Below are 20,467 nucleotides of genomic sequence, written 5' to 3' on the forward strand. Positions count from 1 at the left end.
TTGATATATTTTTTGGTTTGTAATCTATCTTAAATTCATTGATTGTGTCAATCAATGATATTTGACTATTTAAATTGAGGTTAAACACGTTTCAACAGAGTGACTGTGAGTAGTTTTACAGAAGATAATGTTTCAAAGGAATATTCCCAAATCGTTATTACCAAAGGGAAACAAGGATAAGGATAAAGATGCTAGAAAATTAGGTTCGAGTAATGAGACGATAATAGATGAGAGCAAGAGGACTACCAGGACTCAATATATGAAAGGACCTTACAGATATATTTTTTTACTCTTTTTGCTTTGGATTGGATTGATACACTATTATGAGAGATCTGTGATAAAGAGGGCCATGAAGAAATGTGACTGGAAGAAATGGGAAAAATGGCCAAAAGGTATTGATTCATATAAGGTGAGTTTGTTTGCTGACCCTCAAATCATGGATGCACATTCATATCCAGGAAGACCGTTTATTGTAAATTACATGACGAAAGCGTTGTTGGATAACTACCATAGAAAAAATTGGAAATATGCACAATATTACCTAGATCCAGATGGGACTTTCTTTCTTGGTGACTTATTTGATGGAGGCAGATATTGGGATGATGATTATTGGCATAATGAATACAAAAGATTTAATAGTATATTTCCCAAAAAGTCATTTAGGAAAACAGTGATGTCTTTACCTGGAAATCATGACATCGGGTTTGGCGATACGATTATTGAATCGAGTTTGGAAAGATTTACTACGTATTTTGGAGAAACTTCTTCTTCACATGATGTAGGAAACCATACTATTGTTCTGGTTGATACAATCTCACTGTCGGACACTAAAAATACAAATATTTCTAGTATTCCTAAGCAATTCTTAACAGGCTTCGCAAAGTTACAGCACAAATACCCTAGAATTTTATTAACTCACGTTCCACTTTGGAGAGATCCTGAAACGCAAACTTGTGGTCCTGACAGAGAATCTAATAAACCTTTCCCTTTGATGAAAGGTGTCCAATATCAAACTGTTATTGATTATGACATTTCTCAAGAAGTTTTAAATGATATCCAACCAATTGTATTATTTTCTGGGGATGACCATGATTACTGTAAAATTTCACACAGATACCAAGCCAATGGTAAGGAAAAAGTTGCAGAAGAAATAACAGTGAAGTCATGTGCTATGAATATGGGGATTAATAGACCAGCTATTCAATTGCTTTCACTTTACAATCCAAGTGGATCACTAAGAGAGGACACCTATCAAACAAATATATGTTATTTACCTAACCCATATACACCATTGAAGATGTATAGCTTTATGGCGATATTATCCTTTTCAGCATTGGTTTTTATTCATTTTTTTCCTAAAGAGTTCAATAACATCCTAGTATCTAGAATTGAAAAAACTCTTAAGAAGGAGAAAGATTATCTACCTTTGCCAGTGACAATGCCATCAGGACTAAGAACAATTATGGATGGTTCAATATTTCTTGTCGATGATAACACCAAAACTATGGACTTTTTCTTTAGTCTTACAATTTTAACTATTGCTGTGCTCCTAATATTTATTTCCTATTTTACCAATATATGAATGAATTATCTGCTATAACAATTCTAGATTTCTGGATGCTCCTTTGTAATTTAATAAGACTCTAATCAACTTGCTTAACTATAACTGCGCAATATTTACTTTATACATCTCCATATGATCGTTTATATCAAAACATAAGGTATATATTAAAGAATTGCATCACTTCAGAAGAATTAACTGAACTTCTTCCCGTTACTAATTTTCAATTATTACTCTCCATTAATGAAGATGATATAAAATAGTTCAATTCAATTCAAGATATATACATTCATTCAAGAAAACTGGAACCCAAAACAACGATTATAGTTTTATAATATTGAGTCTTAGTTAATTAAATATAATGCTAAAAATTATTTGTTATTACCAAAGCACCATGCATCCGAATTACCAACATCATCATCACCATACAAATCAACTGTAAACACTTTTTTGTAATTTGCATTATTATTAACCTTTTCAAACTGCCTAGAGTTGCTGCCACCATTTAAAGTATCCAAAGTTATTGTTTCATTACTATCACTATCTTCATCATATAACGACAATCCAAAATTAATTCCAGAATTAGGTTGTGTCGCTATTGATGAAGAATCGCTCTTAAAATCTGCATTGCCCGAATTATCTCTGTTAAAAGATAGATTAAATGACAACGATCCACCAGTTGATTGAATTTTATTTATAGGTTTTATTTGATTATCATTGCTGATTTCCTTCCCTAATAGATAATTATTGAGATCTGTGTTATCCACTACAGTTGATTTCCTTTGTTCTGTACTGCCCACTGGTTCCGGTCCAATATACCCCGTCTCATCATTAATTTTCTCAGTTATACCTGACATCATCATATCCTCTTCATCCGCTTCGGCAATATCATCTTGTCTAGATGACAGAGAAGAAAAGTTTGGGAAATTATTTTGACGTTTTGCTTTTGATTTAAAATTCAAAGCTAATGGATTATGATTAGGGTCATTATCCGTTTCATAATTATAACCTCCAATCAACGTTTCGAACAAATTAGTCATAGAATTCTGACTTCTTACTTCCTCAAAAGATTTTTTAATTAAATTCTTCTCAAATATTCTATCGTTGCAATTATTCGATTGATCTACTCCTGTTATTTTCTGAGGAATAACGTATGTCATATTTGTAATCGATACATTTGAATTAGTTCTGCTTGAGGCCGGGGTAGATATCCTTGAATAAAATTCTGGAGGTATTAGACCAGCATTGACATTAACTGTACCGTCGTCAATACCATTTGTTAACGTTTTTCTTCTCTTTTTCTTCTTACTAATAGACGATGGGTATAAAATAATATCATTAAAATCTCCATCATGGACATATATATTACTGAATTTCTTTTCATTTCCAATATTTGAATGATTATTTTCAGTTAATATGTCGGTCTCAGAATCCCTTCTTGACTTATAGCCTACTGGATAAACCTCATCTAAATCTATATCTTCTTCATCTGTAATATCGGTTGTCGTATAACTTGAATCTGTACTATTTCTACTATCAACTAATTTTAATGGTTCCATTGTAGAAACTATCGAAGGATAGTGTTTATATTGTTTAAGATTAACGGATGTATTATTCTTTTTCAGCACAGTATTATTGTTATTATCACCAAAATTTCTATTATGTTTACCATGATTTTGATCTATTAAACTCAATGACCTAAATCTATTTGCAGTTTTTGAATATAATTTATTATGCATATTCATTTCCGAGTTAGTTCTAGAAAGTTTTGTTGGTATAACAATTGATAACATATCTCCGGATTCGTCATCGCTTGAACTATTATCTTCATCTGAGTCAGAAAAGGAATAAAAATCAGGATCATTAAAGGACGAATTTTCTAAGTTAAGATTTTTGACACCGTCTACCATTTGACATATATTATTTTTATCATTGAGTTTATTTTTGTTGATTGATAATGACCTTATTCGTACAGATTTCCCTTTATTTGACGTTAACATCGAATTTTGTAAAGACATAATAGAAGATGGTTCTCTTCTCAATCTAGGGGAGCCAATTATTGTAGTACCATTTGTGTTGGCTGATTCGATATCATCTGTTTGTTTTTCTGTTAGATTATTTTTTTCAAACTCATCTAAATATGCTAAAGATTCCTGAGAAATCAATTTAACTAACGGCTTATCTGATAATATAGTTAATAATGCCTTAATGCCAGTATTATTAGTAATGACTATTATAGATTCCAGTTTAGTATATGCCTGTGTATTATGCAAATTTATGTTGTTACGATCATAATTAACGTATCGATCGTTTAATAGGATAAAATAATCTTTAAACGGGTTATTGTAATTTTTATGATGTAAAATACCTGGATTTTTATTTATAAATTTAATTCTACCCAATAAATGCTGATTATCGATGAATGAGTTCAGCCACTTCAAAGAAATGGTTGACACCTCGACATGAAACTGAAGTTTAATACTATCTGTCCTCTTTGGTGTCATCAGATTATTATAAATGGTTTCCATAACATATTTTATAGTTTCCACATATATCAAAGAACCTGATGAGTATATTTTTATATCAACTTTGACTTCTTTATTTTTTGATGTTTCTTTTATTTTATCCCATAGCCCTTTATTATTATTTATAACGGCATTCATAATTAAATCTTTTATCTTATTAATTTTAACTTTTTTAACAATTTTATTTATGTTAATGTTACCATTAAACTCATGGTTATTATCCATTTTATAGTTATAATAATCCACAATAGGTATATCAATATAAATGAATGCAGCGAATTCATCGACGTGAATAGATTGAATCTTATCAGTTCGGAGAGAAACATCGGAGTTTGACTTTTGTGATGGGGGTATATTTGAATAATTTAATAAAAAAAGGGAATCTTTAGCTGTGATATTAATCTTTGGCTTCTCTATTGTTTTTGGTTGTGTATGTTTCGGTACATTATCAAAATTAGATACTGTAGTGCTATTGGGGATCGATGGTGCCCTATGGTCCACAATGTCGTCATTAGTTAATTTGTGCTCATCGGTAATATTATTTGAAACATCACTCTGTACAATATTTTTAATCATAGTGTATTTATAGTTTTGTTCTTTATACCTTTGGTTGTAAGTTTATTTATATTATCCATAATATTGTCAATGCAAAATTAGCGTTAGATAATATAAGTAGTTTTTTATTCTAATTAGTTCTACTAATTTGTTAGTATACCTTGAAATATATGAATTATTGATTTATTTAATTATTCGATTTTTTAAGTTAGGTTTTTAAAGTATTATTAGTATTTATAACATATTAAAAAAACCAACATATGTATTATTAATCCTTAAAAAAATTAAAAACCCAAAAATTAAGTTTCTTATTATTATTATAATAATTTTTTTTGATTTTAACTTTAATTTGTAATTAATATATTACGAATTCCATTTAAGTAGCTTATCAAAAAAATAAAATAGAAAAAACTTCTATTAAACTTTGATATTATAAATTTAATGCAGTATTTTAATCCTAGTCATCTCTACAAAATGAAAAATTTCGAAAATATTAAAATTACTAAGAAATTTTATAGCGAAAAGTCCAGATTAATGTTTTACATTTAACGGATTTCTCTTACAAAATTCTGTAGTAAGTAAACCTTAAATTTCTAATTATTATGGAGCGTAGAGTTGAGTTCCATAATAAACTTCAAAGGAACGCACAGAGATGATAAAAAACCAAAATCACAAAATCAAAAAACCGAAGAAGAAAGAACCAAATTCACGTGCAAACCACAAGGGTCATGAAAAAAGGAGATCGGGAAGGTAAGTAAGTAAGTATGTGAAGGTGTAAAATTTTCTTTTTCTCTTCTTTAAATGAATATTTTTTTTCCACTATACGAATAATTTATCCGTGTGACGACCCATTTATAAAAAAAAACCAGAGTTAAATAAACAAATAACAATGCAACGGAGAACAGTTTATAATAACTTTGATTTTAATGAGAAGGATAAACCGCAAGATCCAACATATCTCATACTTAGAAATTGCGATGAAAAGAAGAAGATAATATTTTCAAAATGAATCCATTCGTCATTGTTTTATTTTCCGTTGGCATGTCGAAGTAATTATTCAATCGTTCCAACAGATAATAAATCATACTGCGAAGAAATTGGCTGATCTCAATGCATTCTCCAATGACTCTGTCTATAGTAAAATATCACCAAGTTAGTCAACTAGTGGTTTATTACCTTTAGAACCCTTCTGCTTCTAGTGTAAACAAATTCCAACGATACATGCAAAATCAATCAACAAAACAGCCTCTTTCCCCTAAAGCTGACATGTTTTTGTTAAAACTTCAACGATATCAAACCGTTTGTAGTCACTTTGCTAAAATTTAGTTTTTTTACAACTTCCGTCTCTCTATTTTTCAACAGACCATATGATTAAACATAAACAAATCAACAATCGACTATTCTTTGAATCTTAATACTTACAAAATAATGGAACAAAATGACAGATGAGTATCCATTTACCAGATTATCTTGAAATATACCACCGCCGTTGTAACTAATAGTTCAATAGTAACAAAATAAATGATTTGTTCAGGAAATAGTTGGGGGGTATTTATATAAATCTTCGGCGGCTAAACCTTTTGCCACCGAATATTCAAACGAGAACATAATCTATTGGGGGTAAGAAACAGGTAAATCATATCTTTTGTTTTTGTGTCACTAGAAAAATAATCAATAATGATTTACCTGTTTCTTACCCCAATGTCTTATACTGTTATATACTTGCTATGTACTAAAAACATCCCCCCTAAAAAGAGGGGAGCGGGGCGGTTAAATTCAATGTTGCTCATTCCAAGTTGTATATAAACAAGGACGAAACATTGTTCTGTTCTTCTCTTCTCTCTGCACACAAACAGAAATTTCTTTGTGAACTTTCTCAACAGACGCTTAACGATAAAACTGATTTAGCCGCCGATGTATTTTATTTTATTTTGATTTATTTTGTCTCGTTTTTGTGGTTAGTAGGGTAATATAACTATTTTTTAGGAAAAGAGCTTTAAATAGTGAATTGAGAGCACACAGAGGGGGACTCGAACTTGCCCGCCCGCCCGCAAAGAAAATGATAGAAATATACATCTGTTGAGAGATTGGAGATATTGAGAATTGAACTGTCAGATCAATTTATACGAAACTGGTATTATTAGTATTTGTTGGCGTTTTTTAATTTTTAATACATTACACACATATTAGAAAGAAGGTTAAGTATGATAGTTATTAAACTAAAAATATACTAATGTATATATATAAAGGAATGTTCATACTATATCAATTAAAGCCATTTTAAATAGCGGTTATATTATTAATCAAAACCATCTACTTTACAACTGTGTTTTTTACTTTGATTTGTGACTGCTGAGTTTTAAAGGATAACATTTAGACGTTGAAAACAAAATCCTAACATTAAAAATACTATTACAATAATGTCAGAAAATTTTTTGGTTAGAGATGAAACAAGTCTAAGGGATTTGCAGATTAATGCAATTGTGAAAATGTTATTTTTAAATAATCTAAATGTAAATGCCTCTAACAATGGACTGGGATCAGGTTCTTCAAACACTGGTGGTAATTTATTAGATACTATTGATTTAGAGAATTCATTTAATGATTCGGAATTATCTTGGAAAGTTTTAATTTTAGATGATGTAACCATGGGTATTGTATCGTCCATTTTAAGGGTTAATGACTTGTTGAAATGTGGTGTTACTATTCATTATTTAATAGATCAGAAAAGAACCCCAATTAACGATGTGCCTGCCATTTACTTTGTGACACCAACAAAGGCTAATTTAGATATGATCACTAGAGATATTAAAAATGATTATTACTCAGATTACTATGTCAATTTTTCTACAAATTTAGAAAGATCTTTACTAGAAGAATTTGCCAAGGATGTCACATTGGCTGGAAAATCTGATAAGATTAAACAGGTTTACGATCAATATTTAAATTTTATTGTTACTGAACCTGAACTATTTTCTTTAGAAATTAATAATACCTATTCAATTTTAAACAATCCAAAATCCACGGAAGATGTCATTAACACTCTATGTGAAGATATCTCCAATGGTTTATTCAACACAATCATTACCTCTAATACAATTCCAATTATTAGAGCCCCAGTAGGTGGCCCAGCAGAAATCATTGCACAAAAATTAAGTACAAAATTACGTGACTATGTTATCAATATCAAATTATCATCAAATTCGTCATCATCTGGTTCTGAGGATTATCTAGACAGATATGTGCTTGTGCTCTTAGATAGAAACATCGATTTCGCTTGTATGTTTAGCCATTCATGGATATATCAATGTATGATTTTTGATGTGTTCAATTTATCAAAGAATAGAGTCTCTATCCCAATAAATGATACAAAACAAAATGAAGAAACAGAAAATAATAATAAAACTGTACAAAAAATGAAGACCTTCGATTTAGATCCAAATGACTTCTTTTGGAAACAAAACTCTCATTTACCTTTCCCAGAAGCTGCTGAAAATGTCGAGTTAGAATTATCAAAATATAAGCACGACGCTGAAGAAATAACTAAAAAAACAGGTATAACTGATCTAAACAACTTAAATTCAAACTCTGATAGCGATACTTTACAGATACAGGAAGCTGTCAAGAGACTACCTGAATTAACAGCCAGAAAATCAGTTATTGATAATCATATGAATATCTTCTCTGCATTATTAGCAGAATTAGAAAACAAACATTTGGATTCATTTTTTGAAATTGAACAAGATCCAGACAACAAAAATTTGAAGTTGAAATTTATGGAATTATTAAATGATGGCAAGACAAATAATTTGAATGATAAATTAAGAACTTTTGTTTATCTATTTTTAACCTCAACAAATGGTCTACCTAATGAATTTATTAAAGATGTTGAAACTTATTTTGAAAAGAATAATTTCAAGATAGGTGCCTTCAAGTATATATATAAGTTAAGAGAATTCATGACATTATCACAAATGTCATTACAAAACAAATCCTTGGAAAATGGTAAACCTAATAATAAAGACTCACAAACATCAACTACCCTTTCCGGTTTATATAATTTGACTGAAGGTAAATTACAAGGTGGTGTCGGTAGTTTAATAACAGGAATAAAAAAACTGCTACCTGAAAAAAAAACAATCCCAATTACCAACATTGTCGAAGCTATTATGGATCCATTGAATAGTTCTCAGAAGAACTTAGAAACCACCGATAGTTACTTATACCTTGATCCAAGAGCAACAAGGGGTTCTCAAACCAAAAAACCAAAGAGACAATCGTATAATAAGTCAATCGTATTTGTTGTTGGTGGTGGTAACTATTTAGAATATCAAAACTTACAAGAATGGGCGCATTCTGAATTGCATAATCCAAAGAAGGTTATGTATGGAAGTACAGCAATTGTATCTCCAAATGATTTCTTGAGTGAAATATCCACTCTATCAGAAAACTGATAATACAAATGTAGTAGTTTCTGTGTAATATACATTTTTATAGAATAAAAATAATTACAATTCTATAAATTATCTCATTATTTTTCATAAGCTCTATTATTTCCTTTGAAAAAAATTATTTATTCTGATATTAATACTTATACTTGTAGTTTGCTTATGCTTGTTATATAAGACTAGGAATCAATGGGAACTTATAAATAAGTAGCACTTGATTCTAAAATTTTTGTTGATCTCTTAGCATCTAAGAATAATAATTTAGCTTCTTCAATATCACTGACAACAATTTCATCACGGCCGGAAGTTTGAGCCAATATACCACTTGGGGATAATAATTGTAATACATAACGTAGGGAAGTCTCTATAGACATATCAGCTAATAGATCTAATGCATCTTTTTGTAAATTCAAACTTTCAACCGTTACTCTTCTTTCGATAATGGTACGCATTTCCTCTCTGTTATATGGCAATGTACGGACAATCAGTAGTCTATCAACTAAGTCTGGTGGAATACCATGTGGTGATACGATGTCGTCAGTACCACGGACCGTTGTCATACCTCTGTTCGAGGCTAATATGACTATTGGGGCAATCTCTGATTCCAGAGCTTTATTCAAATAGGTGAAAATTTCAATGTCCAACATGTTAACTTCATCAATGAATAATACACCTGGTACTAATTCTGCTACACCTTGGTCAATATATTTTGCTACCACTTTATTGACTTCTTGCCTCAATTTTTCGGTAATTTCAGTTTTCTTTGGTTTCATTAGTTGACCCATCATTGACATGACATCCTGTCCTCCTTGTGGTCTAGCATTAGCGATATCTAAATCATGCAACGTAACATCTTGTACGATGTCCTTTTTTTTATGGACTTCACCCTTTGGTAATGGGACATATTCTTCAGTTTCCAAATCAAATTCGGTGGCGTAAGCATCTGATCTACCGACTCTCTTGACAGCACCAGTATTTGATTCAATATAGATAACATCACCGACATTGATTTTCTCACGTTGAATACTTTCATAGATAGTAGGGTCTAATCTTAATGTCTTTGTACCTTTTGCAGACTTCAAACCTACAATGACGTGCGATATGGTTTTACCATAGCCACCTAATGGGTTTTCTGCATCCTCCGGAGTTAATTCTGTTACTTCACCTTCGTAAACTTCTTTGGTTTCTTTAATTCTTAAACCGATAGCTCTTCTAAAGTTTTCCATAAGTGTTTCAGTTTTCTTAACTTCTACGGAATAAAGTTCACTACCAACCAAAGGACAAAATGGGACCTTTGGACCTAACTCTTGGGAAATAGCCAAAGCAAGAGCAGTTTTACCAGTTGATGGACCACCAGCCAGCAAAATAGCTTTACCTGACATCTTTTTAGCTTTAATCAAGTCAACAACAACACCACATGCCTCTCTAGCCTCAATCTGACCGACAAACCCACCTTCAACTTTCTTGGCAATTCCTTGATCATCCAAACCCAATCCCTTGATATGAGTATGAGTAGCAGTACGTGTGCCAGAACCCACAGCCTTAGCACCGGCAGTGGTATTGTTTTCTTTGATTTCACTTATTTCAACCATTATATTTTATTATATTTTTATTTTATAAGCCCTTGCGATGCCTGCTGTATCGTTGCGAATCTCCAAGACTGAAAAATAAATTCAATTAAAATCTAAACAAATTCAATCTCAATATACTACAGAACGATTTCAATTACTGAAAGGTGTCATAAGGTATATATAAATAAAGTAATAATTTGATTATAATATAAATTCACTATAGTATGTAGTCTTTAAACTGATTATTAAAGTGAAAAAAAATATCATCGATAATTTTTCATAACAGTCTTGTCATTGTGAACGAAGCTTTACGTTAGCAGCAATAACTTAATAGTGAGGTCGACGATGTTTAAAGAGACCACGATACAGTCAAGCAACTAGTTAAACTAGTCACTATATTCAAAAGATCCTAAAAGTAATATGTATATGCATATATATATAGTTATATCATCACAATTGAGCTGGTCGTACCTAACATTGAACGATTGCATAGAAACAATCGATCTTTTATTGTATCTTCATTCTTGCCAGAGCCCGTTCACGTGATCGGTTAACCACAAACGTTCATTACATTTCCCGATTAGGAAGTTTAATCAATCTTTCCAATAGTAAAGCCATCTCATTTATAAATGAACCCATGACAGCTGAATAATTCTTTTATATATAACTGATGACAGTTGATCTTTTAAATCAGTGGAACGACCAGGGCTTGTATTTTGTTGTATTGTTGCTCTGACGTTGTTAAGTTTAGGTTTGAGAAAGGACTGTGACGAATTCGAATATTGGTGGTGTCCCTTTTATTTTTTTTGCAGTGGGAATAAACCTAAGTAATTTATTTGTTTTATAAGAGACTATGTGTGGTTTCAACGTGAATGACAAAGATGTAAAACATCAACAGTTGCCTTTGACTCCTCCTTCGACGGTCAAGAAGGAAAGTCGTGTTACTAAGAAGAGAACAGAGAAGGTGGTGCCTAAGAAATTGGTTTTGCAATTAACGAAAGCTGCTAGAAAATCTAGATTGAAATATAAACCTGCATTAAATGAAGTTTTCAATATCGATGAGTATTTATTGAAGAGAGCCTCTACATCTGATGGAAATGTACTTCATGATGACAATATGGATGATAATGAAGTTTTTTTGGAACATGTGTTATTGCAAAGCAAGAAAATTGTAGTAGTGGCAGGTGCTGGTATCTCTGTTGAAGCTGGTATTCCAGATTTCAGATCAAGTGATGGTCTCTTTACGATGTTGAAGAGTAAGTCGAATAAAATAGCATCAGGTAAAGAATTGTTTGATTTTAACAGAGTGTATAGTAGCGATGAGATGAGTAAACAATTTAATTTAATGATTAAAAAATTACATCACTTATCCAAAAATTCTGTACCAACGGATTTCCATAAATATCTAAATGAATTATCAAAAAGCGGCAGACTGTTAAGAGTATACACACAGAATATTGATGGGCTTGAAACTAGATTGTCTCATTTATCAGCAAAAATACCTTTAGGGTTTTCAAAGAATGATGCGTGTCCTAACATTATTCAGTTGCATGGCAGCATTCATCATATGCAATGTAATAAATGTCGTAAGGTCAGTGGAATGGAACCAACCATTTTCAACGTGGAAGATGAAGAGACTGAACTGTCCGGTAAGATAGAATATGTTCCCTCTTGCAAAGAGTGTATGGAGTTTGAAGAAGTCAGAAAAGTTGCTGGATTACGTGCTCAAGGTGTCGGTAAAATGAGACCTCGGATTGTATTATATAATGAAGTTCACCCTGAAGGAGACATAATTAGTGAAGTTGCTAATATGGATATGAAAAAGAAACCAGATTGTTTAATAATAGCAGGAACCAGTTTGAATATTCCTGGGGTGAAATCAATGTGCAAACAGTTCATAACGAAGATAAGAACATCAAAAGGTTACGTTATTTATGTCAACAAAGAACTACCATCCAAAAGCATTTTAGATGCCATCGGAGGGGTGGATCTAATAGTTTTAGGAGACTGTCAAAATATACCCAAAATTTTTAACTGATAAAAGACAAGATACAAATTAAATATACAAAATAGATGATAATTACAGTATTATTAAGTTTTCAATGCATTTTATAAAATTTACATAATGACGATGTATAATGAGAAAAAAAGAACATACATATCCTTACATATTCTCTTAATATAACTCATATGCGACACGACTATAATGGATTTTTTGTTTTCAATATTTTAATGGTATCCCGCAACAGTAATACTCCCTAAGTTACTAGTATCACAATCACATTTCTTCAATGTCAATTTGATCATTTGGTTCCTTTTGTTCTTGATTTTCAGCCCATTGTGTAACATCGTCAATATACGATAAAATGGTTTCTATACTATCTGGATTATTAGCTTCTAATGGAAGAAATTGAACCATACCAAAATCATCCACTAAATTTGCAATACTCTTGGTTAATTTTTGAAACTTTGGATTAACATCTTCTACTTCATTAGCTAACAACATAGGATCTGGGTTTAAGAACCTCTTCAATTTTTTACGATTATACTCATCTTTTATCAAATCTAGTTTACTTAGAACATTAATATGAGGCAATTCTAATAGAATCATAGCTGACATAGCACACAAAGATCCACTAAAATATTTCGAGCTGTCTATTATAAATGGGGCTTCCATTAGATAAGTTGCACATAAACTGAAATTTAACTGTTGTTGTAAATGGCGCACTATATTAGGTAATACAGGGATGTGAGTGTATAGTTCAATTTGCCCCGGGCAATCAAATATAAGGTACTCATCATTATAATCACCAATTTCTTCATCTAACCAATCTAGATTTTTCATCAGATACTCAAAACAATAAATCAAGGCACCATTAGGACCTAAATCCAGCTCTTCCATCACATCATCCAATGAAATCAAATCTCTAATATCAACAGTGAATTCATACTTATTTGGTTCAGCAGCAGGATCTAAATTGACGATATGGGCTCTACGACCGATAGTTTGCATATGCGAGATAATAGAATTACAAAATGTACTCTTACCAACACCTGCCGGTCCCATAACTAAAACACCGACTCTTGACATGATTACTTATGTGAATGAAAATATATGTGTATGTATATTGTCAATGAACTATTTTTTTTTGTCAACTGATATTTTAATCAACCAGATTTCCACAGGCACCTGATACACAGTAATTCACGGTTTGTACTATTTACTGTACCATATATCTATATATATGTGTATGTATGTATATATCGATCCTTTAACAGCATTCAAGTGTAAATTATAGTTTGATTAATAATAGTTAGTGTTACTTTAAGTTTTTTCATCTCATCTCATCGCATTTTTTTGAAATTTTGAAATTTGCTCGAATGTGGTTACCCGGGAGAGCTGTCACTAGTGGTTATGTATGAGAACTTACGAGAGGATATATATGTATATGGTGCTCTATAACATAACAGTTGTAGTCCTCTTGTTGTCTCAATGTCCTCCCTTATGATATTGTCTCCCTTGTTGATAACATAGGACTATCTAATCCGTCGACTAGATATGAATATTGATAATTTTCATTTGATGAAGTTGTTGTTGTTCTCTCCCCAGTTGTCTCTGTGGATTCGTTTTCTTTAATCGAACTTAATGCAATGTATTGTAATAATGGTAAGTAATTATTTTGAAAATCGTATAAATAAGTGAATGTTATTATTGGTAATGGGAGCAGCCATGACGAGAGGACCCACCCACCTTCAAAACCTGCTAAAGTACCTGCCATTGTTAATTGGAAGAGTAATAAACCTGCAATCACTCTTCTGAAGATAAGTGGCCATACTTTACCTGTCGAATGTGGTAAGTGATCAGTAGCAAAAACTAGTTGATATTTGTAGACGTAGAATCCGATCACAAAATAAGCTAACCCAGAAACCAAAATTTTAGTACTCATTACACTATAAATCAATGTAATGATTAAAATTAAAATAGGTTGTGGTAATTGCAAGCCAAAATTAAAGATTGGTGGATTGTATAGCTCTTTTCTTTGCCTTGGTGTTTTGGCTTGTATTTTAAACAATGGGAAACCAATCATACTGCCGACTAATAAAAGTTTGAATGGGAACATACCAATACCTTGTAGAATAATTAGATCAACATAAAACAATGAAAATTCTTTCACAGATGTTGCTAATTGGTAAGCAATTTTTGTTGTGTCACTTAAATATCCCCAATAATTTGAAGCGGTACCAGCTAAGGTAAACACTAAGAATAGGTTAACAAAGATATAAAAAAAATTCTTGGAAACTAAAGATGTTTCTTCTTCACCGTATGAGATCAAACCTTGATAAGATGTCAAGTATTCATAGAAATATGGAATTACGACGTTCAATAAAGTAAACAAATAGGTTGGCAATAATCCAGTGACTAAATTCTGTGCCCACTTGTTCTCCTTCAGTAACTTACCTAGACTTGGCCAAAATTTGGAAATGGTTTTCAGATTCAAAAGTGTTGCTAAATATGAAACAGGAATAATTAAGAATAAGCTTGAAAGACCGATAAAAGTCGTTACAGCATATCCCTTTGTTAGCCTTTCTCTCCTTGACAAACAAACGTTATCCCACCTAATATCATGTGGAGCAGGCGCCAACTTAGTAATAAAATAGTTAACTCTCGGATCTAACACTGCTTGTGCAGCCATTTGAGCATTTGCGACCGAGTCCATTGTTACAAACGCTGTTGGGGTTGCTGAATAATGTTTTTTTCTTGCATCTTCGATTTCTTGATCAATGAATTTTAATTGCTTCCAATAGTAGTCAATTGCATCGACTTTCTTACCAAATAAACCCCAATACGAAGTACGAATTGTAGGTCTTTCATTTATTTGCAATTCAGAATACAGAAAATTGTCATCAAGGTCATCCTCCGGCGAAGTTTCATACTGGTTTTCAATATCACTCTGTCTTCCTCTAATTCGTTCCGATGACTCCTCTGTTGTACTTACTGTTTCAATGTTATTTCTGTTATTATTCAAACTGTAGTTTTCAGCTCCGATTCTTTCATTATTATTCAATAATTCGACTGGACATTCTGCGAACTTCAATTCCAATTGTCTCATGACTTCCTCTCTACAATGATGCAGTCTGTTCAATACACCCCACTCTCTACAAATGGTGATCGTTGAAACTTTGCCTATATTTAACTGTTCAATTCTTTTTTTCAGTTCTTTAGTATCACGTAATTCAATGGGAATCCCAGATAATAAAATTGTTCTATCTGTAATTGTATTTTGTTTACCAAGAAACATTTGTCTAGTATTTACAACCAGTCTTGTTTGAGATATCAACATTTTAATTGCCAGGAACGTAAAAAAATATGTAAAAACAACATACATCAATAAAAACAAGTATGTCGCCTCTGGATAATTTGGGTTTATCTTATCTAAGTAAGAAAATCTCTTTGTTAGATGTCCTGGAAAGTACGTCAAAATCGTAGAATTATCTCCATACTCTGATCCATCATCATATCTTCCTGTCAAATGGTATCTGATAGGAGAAATAACGAATACAGCACATATACTACAAATAGAAAGGAACTTGATGCACATCTTAAAGAAACCTAAAAATACAAATGCATCTAAACCGGCATATTCCAATAATTGCATATCATTAATCTTGTAAACTACAGGAATCCAAGCAAAAACACTAGATTCATCCCAGGTAGGCAGCTGCAATCCACCATTATTTTTATATTTCCTGCTTGCATATAACTTCGGTAACCTTTTCAACAACAGTGAGAATGAAACCAATGCAAATAAACCCAAAAGACTAGCAGTCAATAGTTGAGTTGTGACAACTTGTGCTGTAGGTTTCCTAAAATCTGGGGAGTGTCCCTCATCATCCAGTGTCAAACTAGATGATGTCATATTAAACAGATAATTAATCATGCCAATTGCAAGGCAAAGACTTATGGTACTTTATTTCGTTTGTTTAAAATACAGATAATCCTAGAAAATATAACTTGAAAAGTTCAGGATGTCTGAAAAGGCTCAGATGTAAATATCAATCTTAACAGTAATGCCCCTTAAGGATAGCGTAAATAAAAGTTCAAAGCAATATAACTATAATTAGCACTAGAGATCTTCTTAAAGCAGCTCAATACTGTTTTTTTAATGCTTCTATACCTGCAATGTCTTTAAAAGGATTTTATTCTTTTTTTATTTAAGACTGTAATAACTTTATTTGCAATGTTTCATTTTCAGCTTAAGGGCTTGTTTTTTATAAGCAAAAAATGAAAACATATGAGAGATCAGTTAGTTACAGAATATATGTGTTTTACAAAGGTTTTGTATTTAAAATAGTTTTGTTGCAAGTACAGTTTCTAATATATATGTGCAATGTAATTAATTACTTGATAAAAGTTTTTATTATTAGAAAAAATACTATATACATGAGTTGAAAGTTGTGGAATTCTATAAACGAATTTCTTCATTATATTCATAAAATGCTTGAACTGGTCCATTTTTTTATCTTTATTTTTTTGGTATTAGATTATAATGCTTCATAATTGTTGTTGCATTAGAGTTTATTGATGTTCGAGTGTCATAAACACCCTCAGATGAATCAGTAACGAGAGCTAGATCTATTATTTCTGTAGTTACGCTTTTCACCATTAAAGGATCTGTAACCAGTTTGGCCATCTCTGTTGTTGTACGAGTTTCTGCCGTAGTTGCTTCCTCTGGAAGATTTCTGATAATCATCTCCATGCGAGCCTTCATCATCTTTTTGTGCATCGAAATCAAATATTTCATTTGCGAAACGTGCTCTAGCAAAACCAAACATTTGTAATTTGGAACGGTCTGGGAAAGGTATCTTCAAACCAGGTTCACTTAATAAAGCACCATATGCACCTGCAATATTTGGGAATAGTTTGTTGCCGTTGAATCTATAATTGTCTTGACAAGCTTGGTATGATGACATGACAGATAAAATGGCTTCTTTCACTTCGTATGGTCTCCCTGGATGATCGGTAATTGTTTTAACCAAATCTTCATCTTTTTCATATTCATTGACATGCTTAATCTCAATTTTCTTTTCAGAACGTAGAGTTTCGATAAATGGAAGTTCATCCTTGCACATAAACAGAATAGAAGCTCCTTCTTTACCGGCTCTAGCTGTTCTGCCGATACGGTGAACATAATTAGCAAGTTCGGTTGGAACACCTAGTTGTAAAACTTCTCCAACATTTGGGAAATCCATACCACGAGCACCAACATCGGTACATACTAATAAACCTGACTTAATTTTCTTAAAGTCTTTTACTAAATAGGTTCTTCTTGCTTGAGAAATTTTACCATGGAACTCTAAAATTGGGAATGATCTTCCGAACACTTTGTATAACCTATTACAGATGTATGTGGTTAATTTCACTGTTGGTGAAAACAAAATGGCTTTGTACTCTGGTTCAGTATCAACTTTATTCTTAATGTGTTGAATTGTTGCAAACAAACTATCAGCATATGAGTCTGTCATCACAACGGATTGATCGATATTTTCATGAGCTTCTGGTGCATTCTTGTCAACAGTATCCAAAAACAAACATTCATCTTTATTCATGATGTCATTAGCTAAGATTTGAACTTTGTCGTCTAAAGTGGCTGAAAATAATAGAGTTCTGATATGTGCCTCCCCCTTACTGTTCAACTTGTTTAAAGTAGAGGAAATGTATTCTAGATCTGTCTTGAAACCAATTTCCAATAAACGATCAGCTTCGTCTAGAACTTTAAAATCTACGTCCTTGAAACATTGTTCCCCGTACTCGTCTAAAGTTTGAATCAATCTACCTGGAGTACCAATGACAATGCTTGGTTGTTTGTCAAGCAGAATACGGATGGCCCTTCTGTAGTCGGTACCACCAACCAAAGACAAAGAACCAAATTTCCTTAATTCTCTGTTCTTGGAATATATCTTTCTTAACTCTTCTTCAATTTGCAATGCCAGATCTCTAGTTGGTGCGACAATCACGGATCTGACGGAGTCTGAACCTGCGACGTTGCTACGCATCAAATGTTCCATGATAGGTAACAAAAACGCAAAAGTTTTACCTGTACCTGTCTTTGCTCTTGTGATGACATCAACCTTATCATTTTCCAAGATCGGCTTGATAGTCTTCTGTTGCACTGGAGTCAAGCTTGGGAAGCCCATAGCATTGACGGCTTCATAAAGATCATCATTAAGGATTTTTTCCTCGTGCAGACTGTCTAAAGTGATAGTGGATTCAGTATCTTCCTTTGGAACAACCACGACTTTCGTGAATTTCGATGACTTCAAACTATCGTCAGGTTCTCTTCTGGACATATCGTTCCTGTTGTTTCTACCATAGCCACCACGTCTGTTGTTATAGTTATTGTTTCTCCCACCATACCTGTCTCCTCCACCATTGTTGAAACTTTGTCTATTACCATAATTCGCATCACTTCTCTTATTTCTATAGCCACCGTTACGGTCACCATCACGGCCGCCATTATAGTACCCAGCAAGCCCTATAGCTGTGGATTGCAAGCCCCTAACAGCCATGCCGTTACCAACTCTACGTAGTAGAGGCATAGCCACCGAGTGTGACGCTTTGGAAGCATTTAACAGAATATTCATCATCGTGAGATTAAATTACTTCTGCTGTCCTCTCTCTTTCCTCTAGAACCAAACTCTAACACATACAACTGCAACAACTTTGCACCAGATCCTCTTATACTCCCGTCAACCAAACTAAATTCATAGCAACAGCCATCCTCCTCAGATCTTGGAGCATGCATCTTTCTGGCCCTTCCCATAATGGAAAAATTTTCAGTTGCAATGGTCGTGCTCTTCCGTTGGGAGAAGGTCAGAAGTTCCAGAACTTGACCTCTAAAAGCAGGACGGTCGGGTAATGTCGTGATAGTTGGACTGCAAGTACTAGAGGATGGTATGGATTATTGAATGGTAGGTTGCATTGACGGTTGATAGAGGGGTTGACAGGTTACGAACTTATGTATATATTAGACAGTGAATTATTTTAGTTTGGCTTGTGGTGGCTTGTGGGATTCCCTCCATCCGATGGTGATCTTCTTTGAGCAGACGGTTGCTGCTGCACTGATGAATGCTAGAGGTGGGATGTATTCTAAGACGGTTCTCATTGATGTCGGGGTTATCTTGGTCACTAGCAGGTCTATTTGGTCATAGAGAGCTGCTAGACTGGCATTGTTCTCCAGGATGTAGTCGGATCTTGCGATACGGTCTTCTAGGCTCATCTGGGAGTTCAATCTGTTGTGCACTTCCTCTATCGAGAGGCCAGGGTTTCTTGATTGCAATCTTTCTATCTGCAGTTCGCTGGTGCATATAACACTTATTGTAATTCCGCAGAATGCGTCCAGGTTGGCCTCGAACAGTAATGGGACGTCTAACACGCACATTTTGTACCCCTTCAAGTAGCATAATAGGATGGATTTAAATATCTGTAACCGAATGGAAGGATGAGTGATTCCGTTTAGAACCTTCAGTTCGTCTGCGTTGCCAAATACCCATTGTCCCAATGCTGCCCTATTCAATTGCTTGTCGTTTAGTAGTAAATCAGGGATGTTCTCTTGGAAATGTTCCACAATCTTTTTGTATGCCGATTCGCCAGGCATAACAATATCTCTGGCTATCTGATCGGCATCTATTACAGTGATCTTATAATGTTCTTTCAGTCTTCTTGACACAGTACTCTTCCCACTGGCAATACCGCCGGTAAGACCAACAATTAGCATCCTTGTTTCTGGGCTTCTCTTTCCTTGCAAT

General features: G+C 33.0%; 9 protein-coding genes across 9 annotated transcripts; 3 read left to right on the forward strand and 6 right to left on the reverse strand.

Moving 5' to 3' along the window:
* Nucleotides 1-127: 127 nt before the first annotated feature.
* On the forward strand, nt 128-1,582 carry CDC1 (putative lipid phosphatase CDC1; the record flags this gene model as incomplete). The annotated part of the gene is made up of 1 exon (XM_003687832.1): nt 128-1,582. The coding sequence occupies one exon, from the start codon at nt 128-130 to the stop codon at nt 1,580-1,582; it is 1,455 nt and encodes a 484-aa protein (XP_003687880.1).
* Nucleotides 1,583-1,932: 350 nt separating this feature from the next.
* Nucleotides 1,933-4,662, reverse strand: SND1 (Snd1p; the record flags this gene model as incomplete). The annotated part of the gene is made up of 1 exon (XM_003687833.1): nt 1,933-4,662. One exon carries the CDS (start codon nt 4,660-4,662, stop codon nt 1,933-1,935), a length of 2,730 nt encoding a protein of 909 aa, XP_003687881.1.
* Nucleotides 4,663-7,061: 2,399 nt separating this feature from the next.
* SLY1 (syntaxin-binding protein) lies at nt 7,062-9,095 on the forward strand (the record flags this gene model as incomplete). Its single annotated transcript, XM_003687834.1, has 1 exon — nt 7,062-9,095. One exon carries the CDS (start codon nt 7,062-7,064, stop codon nt 9,093-9,095), a length of 2,034 nt encoding a protein of 677 aa, XP_003687882.1.
* A 191-nt stretch (nt 9,096-9,286) lies between these two features.
* On the reverse strand, nt 9,287-10,681 carry RVB1 (RuvB family ATP-dependent DNA helicase pontin; the record flags this gene model as incomplete). Its single annotated transcript, XM_003687835.1, has 1 exon — nt 9,287-10,681. The coding sequence occupies one exon, from the start codon at nt 10,679-10,681 to the stop codon at nt 9,287-9,289; it is 1,395 nt and encodes a 464-aa protein (XP_003687883.1).
* An 832-nt stretch (nt 10,682-11,513) lies between these two features.
* On the forward strand, nt 11,514-12,698 carry HST4 (NAD-dependent histone deacetylase HST4; the record flags this gene model as incomplete). The annotated part of the gene is made up of 1 exon (XM_003687836.1): nt 11,514-12,698. One exon carries the CDS (start codon nt 11,514-11,516, stop codon nt 12,696-12,698), a length of 1,185 nt encoding a protein of 394 aa, XP_003687884.1.
* Nucleotides 12,699-12,938: 240 nt separating this feature from the next.
* Nucleotides 12,939-13,751, reverse strand: GPN3 (putative signal sequence-binding GTPase GPN3; the record flags this gene model as incomplete). Its single annotated transcript, XM_003687837.1, has 1 exon — nt 12,939-13,751. The coding sequence occupies one exon, from the start codon at nt 13,749-13,751 to the stop codon at nt 12,939-12,941; it is 813 nt and encodes a 270-aa protein (XP_003687885.1).
* Nucleotides 13,752-14,163: 412 nt separating this feature from the next.
* Nucleotides 14,164-16,599, reverse strand: CSC1 (Csc1p; the record flags this gene model as incomplete). The annotated part of the gene is made up of 1 exon (XM_003687838.1): nt 14,164-16,599. The coding sequence occupies one exon, from the start codon at nt 16,597-16,599 to the stop codon at nt 14,164-14,166; it is 2,436 nt and encodes an 811-aa protein (XP_003687886.1).
* A 676-nt stretch (nt 16,600-17,275) lies between these two features.
* Nucleotides 17,276-19,306, reverse strand: MSS116 (ATP-dependent RNA helicase; the record flags this gene model as incomplete). The annotated part of the gene is made up of 1 exon (XM_003687839.1): nt 17,276-19,306. The coding sequence occupies one exon, from the start codon at nt 19,304-19,306 to the stop codon at nt 17,276-17,278; it is 2,031 nt and encodes a 676-aa protein (XP_003687887.1).
* A 392-nt stretch (nt 19,307-19,698) lies between these two features.
* On the reverse strand, nt 19,699-20,436 carry CAB5 (putative dephospho-CoA kinase; the record flags this gene model as incomplete). The annotated part of the gene is made up of 1 exon (XM_003687840.1): nt 19,699-20,436. One exon carries the CDS (start codon nt 20,434-20,436, stop codon nt 19,699-19,701), a length of 738 nt encoding a protein of 245 aa, XP_003687888.1.
* Nucleotides 20,437-20,467: the final 31 nt, after the last annotated feature.

This window comes from Tetrapisispora phaffii, chromosome 12 (genome assembly GCF_000236905.1).
Source record: "Tetrapisispora phaffii CBS 4417 chromosome 12, complete genome".
NCBI classification, from domain to species: Eukaryota; Fungi; Ascomycota; class Saccharomycetes; order Saccharomycetales; family Saccharomycetaceae; genus Tetrapisispora; species Tetrapisispora phaffii.